At 41.8% G+C, this 19,490-nt stretch overlaps 1 protein-coding gene and 1 long non-coding RNA gene across 4 annotated transcripts in view; one reads left to right on the forward strand and one right to left on the reverse strand.

The window, feature by feature from the left end:
* Positions 1–19,490, forward strand: part of CSE1L (chromosome segregation 1 like) — a 57,215-nt gene that overhangs the window by 3,192 nt on the left and 34,533 nt on the right. For 2 of the 3 annotated variants that reach the window (XM_002747631.6, XM_003732839.6), the window contains exons 2-5: positions 11,452–11,547; positions 16,248–16,390; positions 18,863–18,964; positions 19,036–19,181. In XM_002747631.6, coding sequence (XP_002747677.1) covers positions 11,463–11,547; positions 16,248–16,390; positions 18,863–18,964; positions 19,036–19,181 — 476 coding nt within the window. In that variant the 5' untranslated portion in view covers positions 11,452–11,462. The remainder of the gene's footprint in view (positions 1–11,451; positions 11,548–16,247; positions 16,391–18,862; positions 18,965–19,035; positions 19,182–19,490) is intronic. The other variant, XM_078371905.1, reaches the window with a different exon arrangement.
* The window catches only part of LOC144582484 (uncharacterized), a 44,489-nt gene continuing 41,457 nt past the window's right edge, over positions 16,459–19,490 (reverse strand). Inside the window, exons 2-3 of the long non-coding RNA XR_013535220.1 lie at positions 16,690–16,759; positions 16,459–16,591 (exon numbers count right to left, since the gene is read on the reverse strand). This is a non-coding gene — a long non-coding RNA (uncharacterized LOC144582484). The remainder of the gene's footprint in view (positions 16,592–16,689; positions 16,760–19,490) is intronic.

Here is a 19,490-nt window from a genome sequence, read left to right on the forward strand (position 1 = left end):
TAGGTTCCTAGAGTGTTGTGTGAAGAAGGGTGAAGTATCCAGGTCCCAGATCATAGAGAGCTTTGTAGGCAATGTAAGGAGTTTGGATCTGATTCTAACTGGTATATTCCTTTAATGAGAAAGCAGAGAGTAGGTTGACGTGTTGGGATATGTTCTTGATATTTGAGTGCCAGATAGTTTTTATTTATTGGATCTCTTTCCCTCTTCCCAAATGTAAGGGAATGGTTCTCTAATGTGTTAAGGAAGTATCTAAGAAAAAGGCACACATCTTGGATCAGCTTATGTCACAGATGTCTGTGAGATGGCCTCGGAAAGCAAAACTTTTATTCCAGAAATCATCACCTATAACTGAGGGCCTGTGGGAAGATGCTAGACTTAGGTCTGGCCATTCATTCAACAAGAAGAACTTGGAAATTTAGATGTCTGTCATAACTGATTTATTGTGGTACATTAAAAAAATTTTTTTTAATCGTATATTGGTAAGGATTTCCAAAGGTAGTTCCATGAAGAAAGAAAAGTATCAGCCAGGCGCGGTGGCTAATGCCTGTAATCCCAGCACTTTGGGAGGCCGAGGCGGGTGGATCATGAGGTCAAGAGATCGAGACCATCCTGGTCAAGGTGAAACCCCATCTCTACTAAAAATACAAAAATTAGCTGGGCATGGTGGTGCGCGCCTGTAGTCCCAGCTACTCGGGAGGCTGAGGCAGGAGAATTGTTTGAACCCAGAAGGTGGAGGTTGCGGTGAGCCGAGATCGTGCCATTGCACTCCAGTCTGGGTGACAACAGTGAAACTCGGTCTCAAAAAAAAAGAAAAGAAAAGTATCACCCTCTTATTTAAAGGTGATAAAATGAATTCTTCTCTCTCTCTGTTTTTTGTTTTGTTTTGTTTTTCGAGACGCCATCTCACTCTGTTGCCTAGGCTGACCTGGGCTGAGGCCATCCTCCTGCCTCAGACTCCCCAGTATGTAAGACTACAGGCGTGCACCATCACACTCAACTAATTTTTGTGTATTTTTTGTAGAGATGGGGTTTCATCATGTTGCTCAGGTTAGTCTCAAACTCCTGGACTCAAGCAATCTGCTAACCTCAGCTTTCCAAAGAGCTGGGATTACAGGCATGAACCACCCCACTTGGCCAAAATGAGTTTTTTGTTTCTAGTTTGAGTCATTTTAGATCAGTAACACTTTTTGCATTTATATATTGCTAATATTTCAGAGGGTAGTCAAATAAGATAATTAGACGTTGATCTTGTTGATAATTGTGAATACCTATAGAAGGTTCTCTAAAAGTCACTGATTTCACTTATTTTCTCAAATCAAGGATAAGCTTAGAATTTGGTTTTATAGACTTTATCAGTAAGGCAATATAAAAAGGATTTGTTGACATGCTTAGTTCTTAAAGAGTATTCCCAAAGAATAATATTTGGAGGCCAAGGTGGGCGGATCACTTGGGCTCTGGAGTTCCATGCCAGCCTGGGGAACATGGGAACCCCTGTCTACAAAAATTAGCCAGTGGTGGTGTGTGCCTGTAGTCCCAGCTACTTGGGAGGCTGAGGTAGGAGGATGGTTTGAACCCAGGAGGCTGAGGTTTCAGGCAAAATTGTACCACTGCATTCCTCCAGCCTGAGCAACAGCCAGACCTTGTCTCAAAAAATAGTAAGATCTAGAGTCTGTGTAGTATTTTAACTTCGAGGGATTATAACATGTATATTTATGTAACCCCACACTTTTTTTTTTTAATTTGAGGTGGACTTTCACACTTGTTGCTCAGGCTGGAGTGCAATGGCACAATCTTGGCTCACCGCAACCTCTGCCTCCCAGGTTCAAGCGGTTCTCCTGCCTTGGCCTCCCTAGTAGCTGGGATTACAGGCATGCGCTATCACGTTCGGCTAATTTTGTATTTTTAGTAGACACAGGGTTTCTCCATGTTGGTCAGGCTGGTCTCAAACTCCCGACCTCAGTTGATCCATCCACCTCCCAAAGTGCTAGGATTTTAGATGTGAGCCATCATGCCTGGCCTCACTTTTTTTTTTTTTTTTTGAGACAAAGTTTCACTCTTGTTGCCCAGGCTGGAGTGCAATAGCATGATCTCAGCTCACCACAACCTCTGGGTTCAAACGATTCTCCTGCCTCAGCTTCCTGAGTAGCTGGGATTACAGGCATGTGCCACCATGCCTGGCTAATTTTGTATTTTTAGTAGAGACAGGATTTCTCCATGTTGGTCAGGCTGGTCTTGAACTCCTGACCTCAAGTGATCCACCTGCCTTGGCCTCTCAAAGTGTTGGGATTACAGGCATGAGCCACCTTGCCCTACCACTTTAACTTAAAAATAGCCCTAATCCAGCCAGGCATGGTGGCTCATGCCTGTAATCCCAGCACTTTCAGAGGCCTAGGTGGGTGGATTACGAGGTCAGGAGATGGAGACCATCCTGGCCAACATGGTGAAACACTGTTTCTACTAAAATACAAAACATTAGCCGGGTGTGGTGGTGCTGTCACAGCTACACAGGAGGCTGAGGCAGGAGAATCGCTTGAACCCAGGAGGTGGAGGTTGCAGTGAGCCGAAATTGCGCCACTGCACTCTAGCCTGGTGACAGAACGAGACTGTCTCAAAAAAAAAAAAAAAGTCCTGCTCTAGCACCTCAACTTTGGAGACAGGATTTTACTCAGTCACCCAGACTGGAGTGCAGTGGCAAGATCTCAGCTTATTGCAACCTAGACCTCCCCGGCTCAAGCAGTCCTCCTGCCTCAGCTTCCCTAGTAGCTAGGACAATAAGAGGGCACCACTGACCCCAGCTAATTTTTTGAATTTTTTGTAGAGAAAGGGTCTCAGTATTGTTGCTGAATCTGGTCTCAAATGGTCCTTGCGCTTAAGCGAACTTCCCTTCTTGGCCTGCTAAAGTGCTGGGATCACAGGAGTGAGCCACCTTGCTCAGCCTCTTGTGGTTTTAGAATCTAGAAGAATGTGTCCACCTCTTTTTATTTGACACAGTCAACTGACCGAAATAAAGATGAAGAATATTTTTGATGGAAAAATCAGAGGTATCTAGCTCTTTACAATAGTACAACAAATATATAACAGGTGCTCATCACTGTTGTAAGGATCTAGGGAGAGAGCAGTGAACAAAGCACAAAGTCCCTACTATCAGTGGAGTTTACAATCTAGTGAAGAGAGAAGCGTAGTAAATGACCAAAGAAATTAATATGCCTGATAAAATCTACCTGGAAAATAGTAGAGTAAGGGCATGGAGTGTAACTGAGGTGAACGCTCTTTTAGATGGGATGGTGCAGCAAGGCATCTCTGAAAAAAAGATGACGTTTGAAAAGAGTCCTTCTAGACCCGGCACGGGGGCTCATACCTGTAGTCCCAGCACTTTTGAAAGTGGAGTAGGGCAGATCACCTGAGGTCAGGAGTTCAAGACCAGCCTGGCCAACATGGTGAAAGCCCATCTCTACTATAAATAGAAAAATCAGCTGGGCTCGGTGGCATGCACCTGTAGTTGCAGCTACTTGGGAGACTGAGGCAGGAGAATTACTTAAACCTGAGAGGTGGAGGCTGCAGTGAGCTGAGATGACACTGCACTCCAGCCTGGGCGGTCTAGAATGAGACTCTTGTCTTTTTTTTTTTTTTTTTTTTTTTTTGAGACGGAGTCTTGCTCTGTTGCCAGGCTGGAGTGCAGTGGCTCGATTTCGGTTCACTCCAACCTCTACCTCCTGGGTTTAAGCAATTCTGCCTCAGCCTCCCAAGTACTTGAGGCTACAGGTGGGTGCTACCACGCACAACAATTGTTTGTATTTTCAGTAGAGACGGGGTTTCACCATGTTGGCCAGGATGATCTCGATCTCTTGACTTCGTGATCCACCCACCTTGGCCTCCCAAAGTGCTGGAATTAGAGATGTGAGCCATTGTGTTGGGCCAGAGACTTTGTCTTTTTAAAAAGAAAGAAGAAAAGAGTCCTTCCAACCTGGGCAGCATAGCAACACCTCATCTCTACTAAAAATGAAAAAATTAGCCAGGCAAGATATACACACCTGTAATCCCAGCTACTTAAGGCTGAGGTGAGAATATCATTGAACCCAACAGTTGGAGGCTGAGGTGAGTTATGTTTGCACTGCACTCCAGCCTGGTTGACAGAGCAAGATCGCTGTCTCAAAAAAAAAAAAAAGCCCTGAATGAGAACGAAGTGGGCAGTGAGAACCATGTAGCTTTCCATGGGCAGAGGGAACAGTACGTACAGAACTCTGAAACAAAAGTATAAGCACTCACATGTTTGAACAGGTAATATAGGACAAATCTGTCTCTTTTTTTCAGAGACAAGAGTCTCACTCTGTTGCCCAAGTTAGAATGCAGTGGCATGATCATCGCTCACTGCAACCTTAAAATTCTGGGCTTAACTTATCCTTCTGCCTCATCCTCCAGAGCAGCTGAGACTACAAATGCTCACCACCATGCTTGGCTAATTCTTTTATTTTTTGTAGAGATAGTTCTTTCTGTGTTGCCCACGCTGGTCTTGATTTCCTAGCCTCAGGTGGTCCTTCCACCTCAGCCCCCAAAAGCGCTGGGATTATAGGCATGAGCCATTCTGCCAGACCAGAACAAATCTAAAAATTCACTTTCTTTAAGCACTTTTGAATAAACAGAAATTTAATTGTGGCAGTTAAGTTGGTCATTTATTTATCTGACATTCATGTAAGTGAGTTCCCATGTCATGTTGGGGCTGCTAATGATTGATCCTCAAGGGATAGTCTCCAATGTTTATGGGAAACTCATATTTTGCTGGGTGACTGACATGTCGTGACTTATCCTTTAGTTCATACAACAAATGCTTACTATGTACTGTGTGCCAGGTAATGTTGAAGGTCCTGAGCATACAGACAAAAGTCCCTGCGCTCAGGAGCTTGCAGTCTAGTGTGTGTGGGAGACAACAAAGAAGTTGAAGATGGTTTGAAATGAGGATAATTGCTAACACAGCAAAACAAGGATGATATAGAAGGTAGTCATAGAAGACCATTTTGAAGAGTTGACAGTGTGCTGAGAGCTGAATGGTGCCCATTATCAAATTAGAGGATGAGCATTATTATGGTCAGGGAGAACTCTTGTGGCTAGTTAGAAGGCTTTTGTGCCTGGAATGTAGCAAGAGCCAAGAAGATATAGGAGATGACGTGAATAGATGCCAGATTGCGTAGACTTTGCTGTGGTAAGGGATTTGGTTTTTTGTTTGTTTTGTTGGAGACAGGTCTCACTCCCGTTGCCCAGGCTGGAGTGCTGTGGCATGATTACAACTCACTGGGACCTCAGCTTGCTGGGACTACAGGTGTGTGCCACCACACCTGGCTAATTTTTTTTATTTTTAGTAGAGACAGAGTATTGCTGTGTTGCCCAGGCTGGTCTCCAGCGGGCTCAAGCAATCTGTCTGCCTTGGCCTCCCAAATTGCTGGGCTTACAGATGTCAGCCACCACTCCTGGGCAGGAGTTTGGGTGTTTAATACAAGTAATTATGAGGAATCTAAGGAGTTTTAGTTGAGAAATATACATGTGCTAGAGAAACATAATGAAGAAAGTGAAATGCAGATTTATTGAGATGTGTAATTTATAAAAATCAAAATAAGTGCTGTGTGGTGGCATGTGCTTGTAGTCCCAGCTATTCCAGAGACTGAGGCACGCGGATTGCTTGAGCTCAGGAGTTAGAATCCAATCTGGACAATACATGACCCCCGGCTCTTTTTCTTTCTTTTTTTTTTTGGTTGGAACGGAGTTTTGCTCTTGTTGTCCAGGCTGGAGTGCAATTGTGCAATCTCAGCTCACTGCAACTTCTGCCTCCTGGGTTCTAGCAATTGTTCTGCCTCAGCCTCTCAAGTAGCTGGGATTATAGGCATATGCCACCGCACCTGACTTATTTTAGTTTTTAGTAGAGATGAAGTTTCATCATGTCGGCCAGGCTGGTCTCAAACTCCTGCCCTTGTGATCCCCAACCCGCCGGCCCCCGCCTCCCAAAGTGTTGGGATTACAGATGGGAGCTACTGCACCTGTTCTCTCTTTTTTTTTTTTTAAAGACAAATAGATCTGTAAATCTTCTCCCACCCCTTGTGTGCATCCCCATGGGAAAATAAATTTACATATGACAAAGGCCAATTTTCTTTAACTCAGATACACTGATGTTAATAATTTAACTTGGCCACAGCAAACTAACTTTTTTCTTTTTGAGACGGAATTTCTCAGGCTGGAGTGCAGTGGCACAATCGCAGCTCACTGCAACCTCTGCCTCCCAGGTTAAAGTGATTTTCCTGCCTCAGCCTCCTGAGCAGCTGGGATTACAGGCATGTGCCACCATGCCTGGCTAATTTTTGTATTTTTAGTAGAGAGGGGGTTTCGCCATGTTGGCCAGGCTGGTCTTGAACTACTGACCTCAGGTTATCCGCCCATCTCGACCTCCCAGAGTGCTGGGATTACAGGCGTGAGCCACCACACCTGGCCCAAACTTCCATAATTTCGTGACTGATCCAGCATTTCAATACAGAAGAAAGGCATAGGAAAATAAATGGATTAAATCATTGCTTTCCAAAGTGTGTTCTTTTCAAAAGGGGTTCTGTAGCCAAATAATGGGAGAGACTGGACAATCCTCCCACCTCAGCCTCCCAAGTATCTGGGACTACAGGCGCACGCCACCTTTTTGTTGTCATTGTTGAGATGGGGTCTCGCTCTGTCTGTATCCCAGTCTGGAGTGCAGTGGCATGATCTCGGCTCACTGCAGCCTCCGTCTCCCGGGTCCTGGTTCAAGCAATTCTCCTACCTCAGCCTCCCAAGTAGCTGGGATTACAGACACGAGCCATCATGCCCAGCTAATTGTTATATTTTTTAGTAGAGACAGTTTTTCACCATGTTGGCCTGTCTGGTCTTGAACTCCTGATCTCAGGATCTGCCCGCCTCGGCCTCTCAAAGTGCTGGGATTACAGGCGTGAGCCACTGCACCCAGCCTAATATTTTGTATTTTTAGTAGAGATGGGGTTTTGCCATGTTGCCCAGGCAGGTCTTGAACTCCTGGGCTCAAGTGATCTGCCTGCCTTGGCCTCCTAACAATGGAGACTGTGGATTAATCGATGTAAACCAGTAGTTTTGTGAGTTTAAAGTGCTTTTTGTATTGTGAATCTCCAAAGTGGGGCAGGATATAATGTGTAGCATTTTCCAAACTTATGATATAAAAAAACTATAAAGGGTGTAGCCTCTCAATAGATTGTATGTGTGGTTTAATGAGACTTGATCTTCACACCTATAGAGTGGTACACCCTGGATTAGACGGAGTGATTAGGTAGGTGGTGGGATCTACTCAATCAGAACATTAACTTCCTGTGATAAACACATTTTTCTAATTAAGGGGAAGGACCTGCAGCAGGTCAAATACAGATAATCCTCTTTAGAAGGTTGGTGTTTCTTGCTATTTGGGAGTGCCCTGCATAAGCACCGCATTAGATATATTTTCTTATTTTCTGGCTCCCTGCTGCCCAGTAGTCCTCTGGCTGCCCTCTTTTCACATCAGCCTTTTTGTTGTGAGTGTGTTCACTCCAGGTAAGTCCTCTCTCTCATTTGCACCTAAGAGGCAGCCTTGGGTAGTAGAAAGAGGAGTTGAACTGATTTGAATCTGATCTTTATGTATTAACTATGTGTGACTTAGTCAACCTGAATGCCCTTCTTTGTATATAAGATGGTTGTGTGGAATAAATGACACGAAGCCTATGAAAACATATAGCATTGTGTGCGTGTTTCATAAATGTGACATCTCCCCCATTGTGCAAACCATCACCAGCCCAAAGTTCCTCTACACTTTCCTTACATTTTTACCCACTTGAGAAAACCTTCATGTCTTCCCCATACATTAAATCATGGCACTCTTCAGCCAAGTATGGAGGAAGCTATATGATTTGATCTTGATCTCCTAGTCCACTATTCTCAAAGTTCAGCTCAAGGCTCAGGCTCTGGGAAATATTGGATGGCCGCATAACCTGGTGACACCCTTCTGAACCTCCTAACACTTAAGGCGTTGTCTTTGTGATTCATTTGGCACTTCAGGGGACAGAAGTTTCAGAATCTGGAATTTTTTTTGGATGCACCAAACGCAACATGCCCAGTGGGGCCTGGGGGTAGCACCCTGTAACGAAACATACTGATATTTCTTTAGTGAAACAAATTTGTATACTAAGTGAGATAAATCTATGTTGATAGCCTCAGACAGTTCAGGCTGGTTTTGCTAAGTGAGTTTGCTACAAACTTGTTTTTTAAAAAAAAAAAAACTTTCAGTTTATCGATTTTTGGATTTCATCACTTTAGTAAAGGGTATATAGGCCTGAACTTGGCATTTCAGTTGTGTCTTATCTTCCAGACTATTAGGAAGCTCCTTCAAGGGCAGGAACTTGATTGCATATTGCTGTAGACATTTTAAAAATAAATAAAATGTGTCCTGGGTGGTGGCTCATGCCTGTAATCCGGTGCTTTGGGATGCTGAGGCAGGAAGATTGCTTCAGGTCAGGAGTTCGAGACCAGCTTGCACAATGTGGTGAAACCCCATCTCTACAAAAAAATATAAAACTTAGCCAGGTATGGTTGATTGGACCTCTAGTCCCAGCTACTCGAGAGGCTGTGGTGAGCTGTGATTGTGCTCTTGCACTCCATTCTGGGCCATAGAGGAAGACTCTCTCAAAAAAAAAACAAAATTTTTAAAATTCCTGACTGTAAATGTATAATACATATAGGTGATTGTAAGATTAGAAAAATAGGAAAAGAATAAAACCCTCCTTATATCCATCACCTAGATGTTATCACTGTTCTACATTTAGAGTGTGTTTTTAGTTTACTATATATTTGGATGTCTGTGAAGTTTTTTTTTTTGCATACTTTGAATTATGGTATCTTTGACCTTTTTCGACGGAGCTTTTTTACATTTTACAAAAATTGTGTGTTTAACTTTTTTCTTTTTCATAGAAGCCTCTCGTTAATTGTTGCATGGTTTCCCTGAAAGGGCTCCACTTTCCCATCTACATGTGGCTGTATATCTAAAAGCTGCCTAATGGGATCTAAGCATAAGTGGAGTTTTCAAAAACAGGTTTGTTTTTGTTTTTTTTTTTTGAGGGAGAGTTTCACTCTTTGAGAGGTTGGAGTGCAGTGGCACAATCTTGGCTCACTGCAACCTCTTCCTCCAGGTTCCAGAGAGTCTCCTGCCTCAGCTACTCAAATAACTGGGATTCCAGGTGCACGCTACCACGCTCAGCTAGTTTTGTATTTTTAGTATAAACAAGGTTTCACCATGTTGGCTAGGCTGGTCTCAAACTCCTAACCTCAGGTGATCTATCTGCTTCCCTCAGCCTCCCAAAGTGCTGGGATTACCGGCCTAAGATAGCTTTATTGAAGTACAATTTACATACTTTAAGACTTTTCCATTTTAAGTGAACTGTTTGGGAAATTATAGTAAATTTATATAGGTTATGCATGTGTCACCACAGTCAATTTTAGAACACTCTGTCACGCCCAAAAAGTTCCCTCAATTTGCACCTAATTTCATCAACTCACCAACAAGTTGAAGACAATAAAGCTTCATTGGTAAGATTCCCAGGATTTGTGGTCTGTTGGTAATCATGCGCATCTGACACTTGTACTCTGTGTATGTGCTGTTTTTGTGTGTGGGTTTTTTTTTTTTTTTTTCATTTTCCGTTTAATTGGATAGGTTCAGACTCCCTTTTATTCCCCATTTTTAATTGACCAAATTATATGTATTTGTGGTGTGCATGTTTTGAAGTATGTATACATTGTAGAATAGCTAAATCAAGCTAATTAACATATATATACTTCACATACTTGGGTTTTTTTGGTGGTGAAAGCACTTAAAATATACCCAGCAATTTTCAAGAATACGATACAATTATTATAGTCACTGTGTTGTACAATAAATGTCTTGAACTGTGTATTTCTTAGCCTATGTTGTTACTAGTTAAATCAACGTAGACCATTTAGTTAGCTTAAAATTTATGTGCTGGGCACAGTGGCTCACACCTGTAAACCTAGCACATTGGTTGGCCAAGGCAGGAGGATCACTTGAGTCCAGGAGTTTGAGACCAGCCTGGACAACATAGTGAGACCTTGTCTCTACAAAAAAAATTTTTTTAAATTTGTAATCTGTTAGATGTGAAGTTTTTTGGTCAGTCATAAGCATATTCTGTGATTTCATTTTGTTTAAGCTTTAAATATGAAAATGTCTAGATTTATAACCTTAGCTGTCATCATCTGAACTCTAGAATTATCTCCCTAGATGCAAATTCTTAGCATTGTTTTTAGTATTTGCAATTGCATGTTGTAGATGAAGGAATTTATTCTTCTTTTACTCTCAGAACTTTATGTGGGATATTTATTTGGTGGTTAAAATTTTAATTTCTCATTGTGGGGCTTTTTGTGTGTTAGGGCGGGGGGCAGGGGGGATGGAGTCTTGCTCTGTCACCCATGCTGGAGTGCAGTGTGGCACTCCACTGCAGTCTTTGCCCCCAAACTCAAGCAGTCTTCCCACCTCAGCCTTCTGAGTAGCTGGGACCAAAGGCGCATACCACCACACCTGGCTAATTTTTTGATTTTGTTTGTTTTGAGATGGATTTTCGCCCTTATTGCCATTATGTACCAGGCTGCAGTGCAATGGTGCGATCTCGGCTCACTGCAACCTTTGCCTCCTGGGTTCAAGGAATTCTCCTGCCTCAGCCTCCCAAGTAACTGGAATTACAGGCTCCCACCACCACATCTAGCCAATTTTTGTATTTTTAGTAGAGACGGTTTCATTATGTTGGTCAGGCTGGTCTCAAATTACTGACCTCATGTGATCCACCTGCCTCAGCCTCCCAAAGTGCTGGGTTTACAAGCATGAGCCACCATGCCTGGCTTCAATTTTTGTGTGGTTTTGGTAGAGATGGGGTAGAGATGGGGTCTCGCCATGTTGCCCCGGCTGGTCTCCAACTCCTGAGCTCAAGCAATCCACCTGCCTCAGCCTGCCAAAGTGCTGGGATTACAGGCCTGAGTCACCACGCCCGGCCTCCTTGTGGGGCTTTTTTAATAAGTCCCTCTAGTGATTTTTTTTTTTTTTTTTTTACCCTCTTTTAGCCCTTGGCCATAGTGTTAAATCGTATAGACTTCTTGGTGCCTTCAAGCAGTCATTCAACTTTGTTTTTCTATGACTGTCTTTTCGAAATTAGGGTTTTTTTTTTTCTCCCTTATCACAAAATTGTGTCACTATTAATTTGGCTGGTGGGGGAGAGGCACATCTTATTTTCTGGGACTCTTGTGTCAGAGTCAGGTTTATTACCCATAAAAAAACAACGAACAAATGACTTTCCGAGAGAAAGACCTACAATATAAACAGATTTTTATATGTAAATCACTTTTTCCTTAAGTGACTAGTTACCCAAACCTCATTTTTTATTTTAGATCCTATACCAATGGAGCTCAGCGATGCAAATTTGCAAACACTAACAGAATATTTAAAGAAAACCCTTGATCCTGATCCTGCCATCAGACGTCCAGGTAAAGAAAATAAATGTTTTTTGGTTAATTCCTTAAGGACAGGTGAAAGAAATCTATGTATTATCTGCCTCCTTATAAAAATATTTTTAAAAGATTCACCCTTGGGTTCTCAAGCATAATTTATGTTACAGCTGCTATACCATGGTATGTTGTTTCTTTTCTGAGTAGCTTTTATTTGGCATCTTCTGGGATTAAAAAGTACTAGTTGAGGGAGGAAAAGGTACTGACATGTTTAGAATGCTTTGTTCTTTGACCTTTTCCAAAATACCCACTTAAAACCTGCCTGCTGTAGATATAAAATAATTAGGGCATAAGGAGGAGAGTAATTGCCTAAAAACTGATTAAGTGAAAGAAACCAAGTAATCAGTTAATGTCTCCTAATCTTGCTGTTGATTTAGATTTAATTAAAATGTTTTAAGACCTAGAGTTTTTTTTTTTCTTCCTGAATTTGACGAGATTCCATTAAAAACTTAGAATTACAATTTCAAACTCAGGTGTTCACAGGACTCAGATGTTAAGTTAAATGAGGGAGCCAAGTGGAGACTGGTAATATCAGGAGAATACATGCCCTGGTTAAGTAGCAAGTATTTTTTAGAACTAGCTAATTCTGGGGATTCAGACTAGTTTTGCAAGATCAGATTTCCCATTTTGATTGAAAAATAAGGATGTTTATATGAAGTGCCTTCATTTTTAAATGTTAGCAAGTAATTTCAAAAAATGTAGAAACACGGCCAGGCATAGTGGTTCATGCCTTTAATACCGGTAATTTCGGAGGCCAAGGCAGGAAGATCAGTCTGGGCAACATGGCAAGACCCTGTCTCTACAAAAAATTTAAAAATTAGCCAGGTAGACTGGGTGTGGTGGCTCACGCCTTAATCCCACTTTGGGAGGCCGAGGCGGGTGGGTCGCAAGGTCAGGAGTTTGAGACCAGCTTGACCAACATGGTGAAACCCCGTCTCCACTAAAAATACAAAAATTAGCTGGGCATGGTATCACACACCTGTAATCCCAGCTATTCAGAAGGCTGAGGCAGGAGAATCATTTGAACCTGGACACAGTGAGCCGAGATCATGCCATTCCACTCCAGCCTGGGCAGCAGAATGAGACTGTCTGACAAAAAAAAAAAATTAGCCAGGTGTGGTGATGTGTGCCTGTAGTCCTAGCAACTGGGGAAGTTGAGGCAAAAGCATTGCTTACACCCATGAGGTCAGAGCTGCAGTGAAATGATTGTGTCAGTGCCCTCTAGCCTGGGTAACAGAGGGAGATCTTTTTAAAAAAAATGACCAGATGTGGTGGCTCACACCTGTAATCCCAGCACTTTGAGAGGCTGAGGAGGGCAGATTACCTGAGGTCAGGAGTTTGAGACCAGCCTGGGCAACATGGCAAAACCTCATCTCTACTAAAAATACAAAAATTATTCGGGTATGGTGGCATGCACCTGTAATCCCAGCTACTCAGGAGACTGAGGCAGAAGAATCGCTTGAACCCAGGAGGCAGAGGTTGCAGTGAGCCAAGATAGCCCCACTACACTCCAGCCTAGGTGACAGAGTGAGACTTCCTCTCAAAAAAAAAAAAAATTTTTTTTTTTTTTTTAATACAATGCAAACCAAACTACTTCTGGGCCAGATATATCTTGTGAGCAGTCAGTTATTGATCCTTAATATGGGCCATACTAACCAGAAATGCTCTTAACCTGTTTCTTCAAAACTTACTGATGTGCATGCTCATATAGAGGATTTTGGAAGGGTTTCATGAAGACTCTAATCTTTATTTGTTATATTATACATTATGTATGATGAATAGAATCATGAATATGTTAGTGCATACATCCTTTTCTAGAAAAGTCTGTGATTTCTGAAAGGGAAAATTGGTTTTTCTTTTAGTGTGTAAAGAAGTAATATGTTTTCCTGGATAAAGGGAAGTTAATAATGCCTCTAATCTTCTTAGACTTTCAAAGAAAGCCATTGCCAACACTATTACAAATTATTTTTTTAATAGTGTGTGAGACGAGGGTTGTGTGGCTTTATGAATTCAGCACAGAGTATAAAAATAAACTGGTGTTTCTGGGAAGTTAGGAACATAGCAGTTCTCAGGGATTGAGACTGACTGACTAACTAGACTGATGCAGCATCTTTGTTTTTTTTTTTGAGACGGAGTTTCGCTCTTGTTACCCAGGCTGGAGTACAATGGCGCGATCTCGGCTCACCGCAACCTCCGCCTCCTGGGTTCAGGCAATTTTCCTGCCTCAGCCGCCCGAGTAGCTGGGATTACAGGCACGCGCCACCATACCCAGCTAATTTTTTTTGTATTTTTAGTGGAGACAGGGTTTCACCATGTAGACCAGGATGGTCTTGATCTGTTGACCTCGTGATCCACCCGCCTCGGCCTCCTAAAGTGCTGGGATTACAGGCTTGAGCCACCGCGCCCAGCCCTGATGCAGCATCTTAATGGAGCTAGATGTGGAGGTGGAGAGGTGTAGTGGATCCCAGCTTACAGAAACTATTGTGCTTCTTTATTGAGATGTGACAGTGGCATGGATCTTTTGAGACTCCTTGAGTGTGCAGAAACATGCGTATGAATACTGTGGTAAGTTGAAAGAAATAAACACAGAAAGGAGCAGACTCAAACTCACTTCCTGCATATGATTACAATTTAGGAAAGAGACTTGGTAATCTATATGAGCTTTTTCCCAAATCGTGGGTGAAATGTGATGCCCTCTGCCAAATGCTGGCTACTAAGTGGAGGAAACAAATCCTTCTGTATTCATACAAAACCATAGTATGTTCCTTCGTGAAAAACATTTTTCAGTAACAGTCCTCATCCTTCAAGAATACAAAGCGGGGCGAGTTTGAAAATGTCAGTGAAACTCTTGGGACTCAATCAGAAAGAGGGAAGGTGTTAAATGATACATGAAATTAACTTTTCAAAAAAATACTGGAATTGCTGGGCGCTGTGGCTCACACCTGTAATCCCAGCACTTTGGGAGGCCGAGGCGGGTGGATCACGAGGTCAAGAGATCAAGACCATCCTGGTCAACATGGTGAAACCCTGTCTCTACTAAAAAAATTAGCTGGGCACAGTGGCGCGTGCCTGTAATCCCAACTACTCGGGAGGCTGAGGCAGGAGAATTGTCTGAACCCAGGGAGGCAGAGGTTGCGGTGAGCCGAGATTGCGCCGTTGCACTCCAGCCTGGGTAACGAGCAAAACTGTCTCCAAAAAAAAAAAAAACTGGAATCTTGGAATGGGTGTTGCCTTACAAAGCTATCTTATTTTCTATCTTAAGATAGAAAAAATTAAAAGAAATACTATACTGCCATCACATGTGATCACTAAACCTATGAAATTTATCCCAGAATATAATCTGGGTTGAAAATATATTTGGATATTTTCAAATTTTTGGATGAATTTATTAGATAAAATTTTTTGATAAATTTATTCCTGGTATTAAGAAATTTTAGTTTAACAAGAAAGCTTAGGGCCATTAAGGTAGAATAAGGACTGCACTAAAACTTTTTCAGTGATGAAGCCTAGCTGTGTGATCTTGCATAAGTTACTTAACCTTAGTGCCTTGATTTTTAAAATGCCACCTACTTTTCTGGGTAATAGTGACAACTAAATGAAATTTTATATATTTTTATATGTAAATCACTGGACCCATATATCTAATAATGATATATATTAGGAAGAATTGACTCATTTACTCTTCATCACTGGCTTATAAAAGAAATATTGCAGCCGGGCACAATAGCTCACACCTGTAATCCCAGCACTTTGGGAAGCTGAGGCAGACAGATCATCTGAGGTAAGGAGTTCAAGACCAGCCTAACCAACATGGGGAAACCCTGTTTCTTTCTTTTTGAGACAGAGTTTTGCTCTTTTTACCCAAGCTGGAGTGCAATGGCACGATCTCAGCTCACCGCAACCTCCGCCTCCTGGGTTCAGGCAATTCTCCTGCCTCTGCCTCCTGAGTAGCTGGGATTACAGGCACATGCCACTATGTCCAGCTAATTTTTTGTATTTTTAGTAGAGACAGGGTTTCACCATGTTGACCAGGATGGTCTCGATCTCTTGACCTCGTGACCCACCCGCCTCAGCCTCCTAAAGCGTTGGGATTACAGGCTTGAGCCACCGCGCCCGGCCGAGAAACCCTGTTTCTACTAAAAATACAAAAAAATTAGCTGGGCATGGTGGCGCATGTCTGTAATTCCAGCTACTCGGGAGGCTGCAGCAGAAAAATCGCCTGAACCTGGGAGGCAGAGGTCGCGGTGAGCTACGATCATGCCATTGCACTCCAGCCTGGGCAATGAGAGTGAAATGCCCTCTCAAAAAAAAAAAAAAAATTACCTCTAATAGTACTAATAATACTCTTTTCTGGAATAAGACATGAGTATATGAAGTCTTAATCTCTCTGGGAAGCAGCTTCTCCCACAGATGAGATGATCATCTAATTAGGCCACTTTTAGGTTTGTGAGAAACATGTAAGTTAATAAATGGTAAAGTGATTTGAAAACTGAAGAATTATAGAAGTTTAATATAACATTATATATAATCCACTTAATAGATAAGAAAAGGCCCTGTAAACCCACAAATAACTTAATCTTTTCTTCTTTGATTCTTGAATTAAAGATATACATAGTACATATATATATTAGGTGGAAAGATTTTTATTTTAGTCTTCTAACATGAAAATTCTTTTACAGCTGAGAAATTTCTTGAATCTGTGGAAGGAAATCAGAATTATCCACTGTTGCTTTTAACATTGCTGGAGAAGTCTCAAGATAATGTTATCAAAGTATGTGCTTCCGTGACATTCAAAAACTATATTAAAAGAAACTGGAGAATTGTAAGTATTTTGTGAATATATAATTTAATACCCTGTATGTTTATAAGGTTGATATAAGCAGTTCTTCAAAGATAAGGCACGGACTTGTAGTTTCAGCTACTCTGGAGGCTGAGGCAGGAGGATCGCTTAAGCCCAGGAGTTTAAGGCTGCAATGAGCTTTGATTGCACCAGTGTACTCTAGCCATTGTGACAGAATGAGACCTGTCTCAAAAAGAAAAAAGAAAGAAAGATTCAAATATGGATCAAAGATAAAATTAAACAGGAACCTTTTCCAAAGCTTCCAGAAGCTTTATTTATACCTGAGGTTGACAGGGAGTGAGACTTGGTCTTAGTCACCATTATGGTTGGAATTCACTCTTTATTCGCTGCCTAGTGAAGAGATGTGGGAAGACAGTCTGAATAAATGAAGTGATTTCTGTTGGAAAATTAAAGCTGAGAAGAAATCAGATACATAGAAAATTTGCAGAATGCAAAATAATTTAAATTTCTTTCTTTTTTTGTTTTTTTGTTTTTTTTTTTGAGATGGAGTTTCACTCTTATTGCCTAGGTTGGAGTGCAATGGTGCAATCTGGACTCACTGCAACCTCCATCTCCCAGGTTCAAGCGATTCTCCTGCCTCAACCTCCTAAGTAGCTGGGATTACAGGCACTTACTACCATGCTCAGCTAAGTTTTTTATTTTTAGTAGAGATGGGGTTTCACCATGTTGGCCAGGCTGGTCTTGAACTCCTTATCTCAGGTGATCTGCCTACCTCAGCCTGCCAAAGTGCTGGGATTACAGATGTGAACCACCATACCCAACCAGATTTCAAATTTTTGATAAGGTATTTTGCCCTATGTCTTGTGGAATATGTATATATATTCTAATTTTGAGATTAAACCTATTTTGTAACAGGTTTAATGATTAGTAAATTATAAATTAAGAAACAGGCATTTTTCCCCCCCTACCTTAGTGGTTCTCTGTCGGAGGCAGTTTTGCTTACCACGTGACATTTGGCAATGTATTTGTAGACATCATAGCTGGGGGTTGCTACTGGAATCTAGTGGGTAGAGACCAGGGATGCTGCACAGTGCACAAGATGTCTTCCTACAATAAAGAATTATCTGAGCCACAATGTCAGTGATACTGAGGTTGAGAAGGCCTGCCTCATGACAGAGAAAAAGATGAGGATTTTTTTTTATAGTGATAGCAATTATGATGTTATAAAGTATTAGTAGTTGACAAAAATCATCATTTTTTCTCAAAAGTCAACCTTAAACCTGCTCAAAAACTTTTTAGAGTCTTCCTTTCTTTCTTATTCCATGAAAGAGACAGTAAATACTGTTTTAAGCCTATATAATTTCTCAAGTATCTATGAGTGTTAAGGAAATCTTAGAAAGAGCCTGGGCATGGTGGTCCACACCTATAATTTCAGCACTTTGGGAGGCTAAGGTGGGCCCATTGCTTGAGCTCAGTAATTCGAGACCAGCTTGGGCAACAAAGTGAGATACCCCATCTTTACAAAAAATTAGCCAGGCATAGTAGTGCACTCTGTAGTTCCAGCTATCAGGAGGCTGAGATGGGGGATCATGTGTGCCTAAGAAACAGGGATTGCAATGAGCTGGATCATGCCGCTGCACTTCAGCTTGGGCAGCAGAGCCAGACACTGTCTTTTAAATCTTAGAATGTTTAAAAGTGCATCATCTCTCTACTGATAGACATACTAGCCCTCTATTTTGATTTGTAAAACTAGTGAGACTTCTAGAATCTGGGATGCATTCCAACGAGTAATGGTCAAGAAATTTTCATAGAGGGCTGGGTGTAGTTGCTTATGCCTGTAATCCCAGCACTTTAGGATGCTGAGGAGGGAGGATTGCTTGAGGCCAGGAGTTTCAAATCAGCCTGGGCAACAAAGTGAGACCTCTGTCTCAAAAAAAATTTAACACTTGGCCAGGAGTGGTGATGTCTGGTGTGCATCTGTGGTCTTAGCTCCCTGGGAGGCTGAGGTGGGAGGATTGCCTGAGTTTGGGAGGTCAAGGATGCAGTGAGCCAAGGTTGTTTGCTGCAGTCCAGCATGGGTGACAAATAGAAACCCAGTCTCAAAAAAAAAGGTTGGGCGCGGTGGCTCATGCCTCTAATCCCAGCAGTTGGGGAGCCTGAGGCAGGCAGATCATTTGAGGTCAGTAGTTCAAGACCAGCTTGGCCAACATGGTAAAATCCTGTATCTACTAAAAATACAAAAATTAGCTGGATGCAGTGGCGCACTGGGAATGTACATTTTTCTGGGGAAAGGGTTCACACTATCAATCAGATAATTGAAAAAAAAATCTGTGACCCATTCATGTACAAGGAAACCGAAGAAAGACCAAATTTCCATCTATTTGGTTTTCTTAGAAAATTAGGAATTTTAAAAACAGTTACGTTTTACCTAAAACAATATGGACATGAATATGGATTTTGTGTTACTTCCTCAGTTACTGCTTTGCTTTTAAGGTTGAAGATGAACCAAACAAAATTTGTGAAGCCGATCGAGTTGCCATTAAAGCCAACATAGTGCACTTGATGCTTAGCAGTCCAGAGCAAATTCAGAAACAGGTAATGTCGCTCTGCTTTTTAAATTGGCTCCTCTGTAAAGCCCTCATCTAATTAATCCTTTCCTCTCTCAGTTAAGTGATGCCATTAGCATTATTGGCAGAGAAGATTTTCCACAGAAATGGCCTGACTTGTTGACAGAGATGGTGAATCGCTTTCAGAGTGGAGATTTCCATGTTATTAATGGAGTCCTCCGTACTGCACATTCATTATTTAAAAGGTATTGATGCTTAGATTCATGTTTTCAAAATACTTTTTTAAAGTTTTATTTGCTTGTGTAAACAGTTATGTTTTTCTGACTTGTTATTCCTTTAAATGTGATCATCTTGGAATGAGCATAAGTTTCTCTACTGTGTTTCTTCTCAGCTAAGATGTTTATTTCATATTGTTCTATTACCCGTGAAATACTTAGTATTGATAAACTTCTTGATTCCTTTAAAAAGAAAACCAGCCGGGCATAGTGGCTCATGTCTGTAATCCTAGCACTCTGGGAGGCCAAGCCAGGCAGATCGCCTGAGGTCAGGAATTT

The sequence above is a fragment of the Callithrix jacchus genome, chromosome 5 (assembly GCF_049354715.1).
Source record: "Callithrix jacchus isolate 240 chromosome 5, calJac240_pri, whole genome shotgun sequence".
Lineage (NCBI taxonomy): Eukaryota > Metazoa > Chordata > Mammalia > Primates > Cebidae > Callithrix > Callithrix jacchus.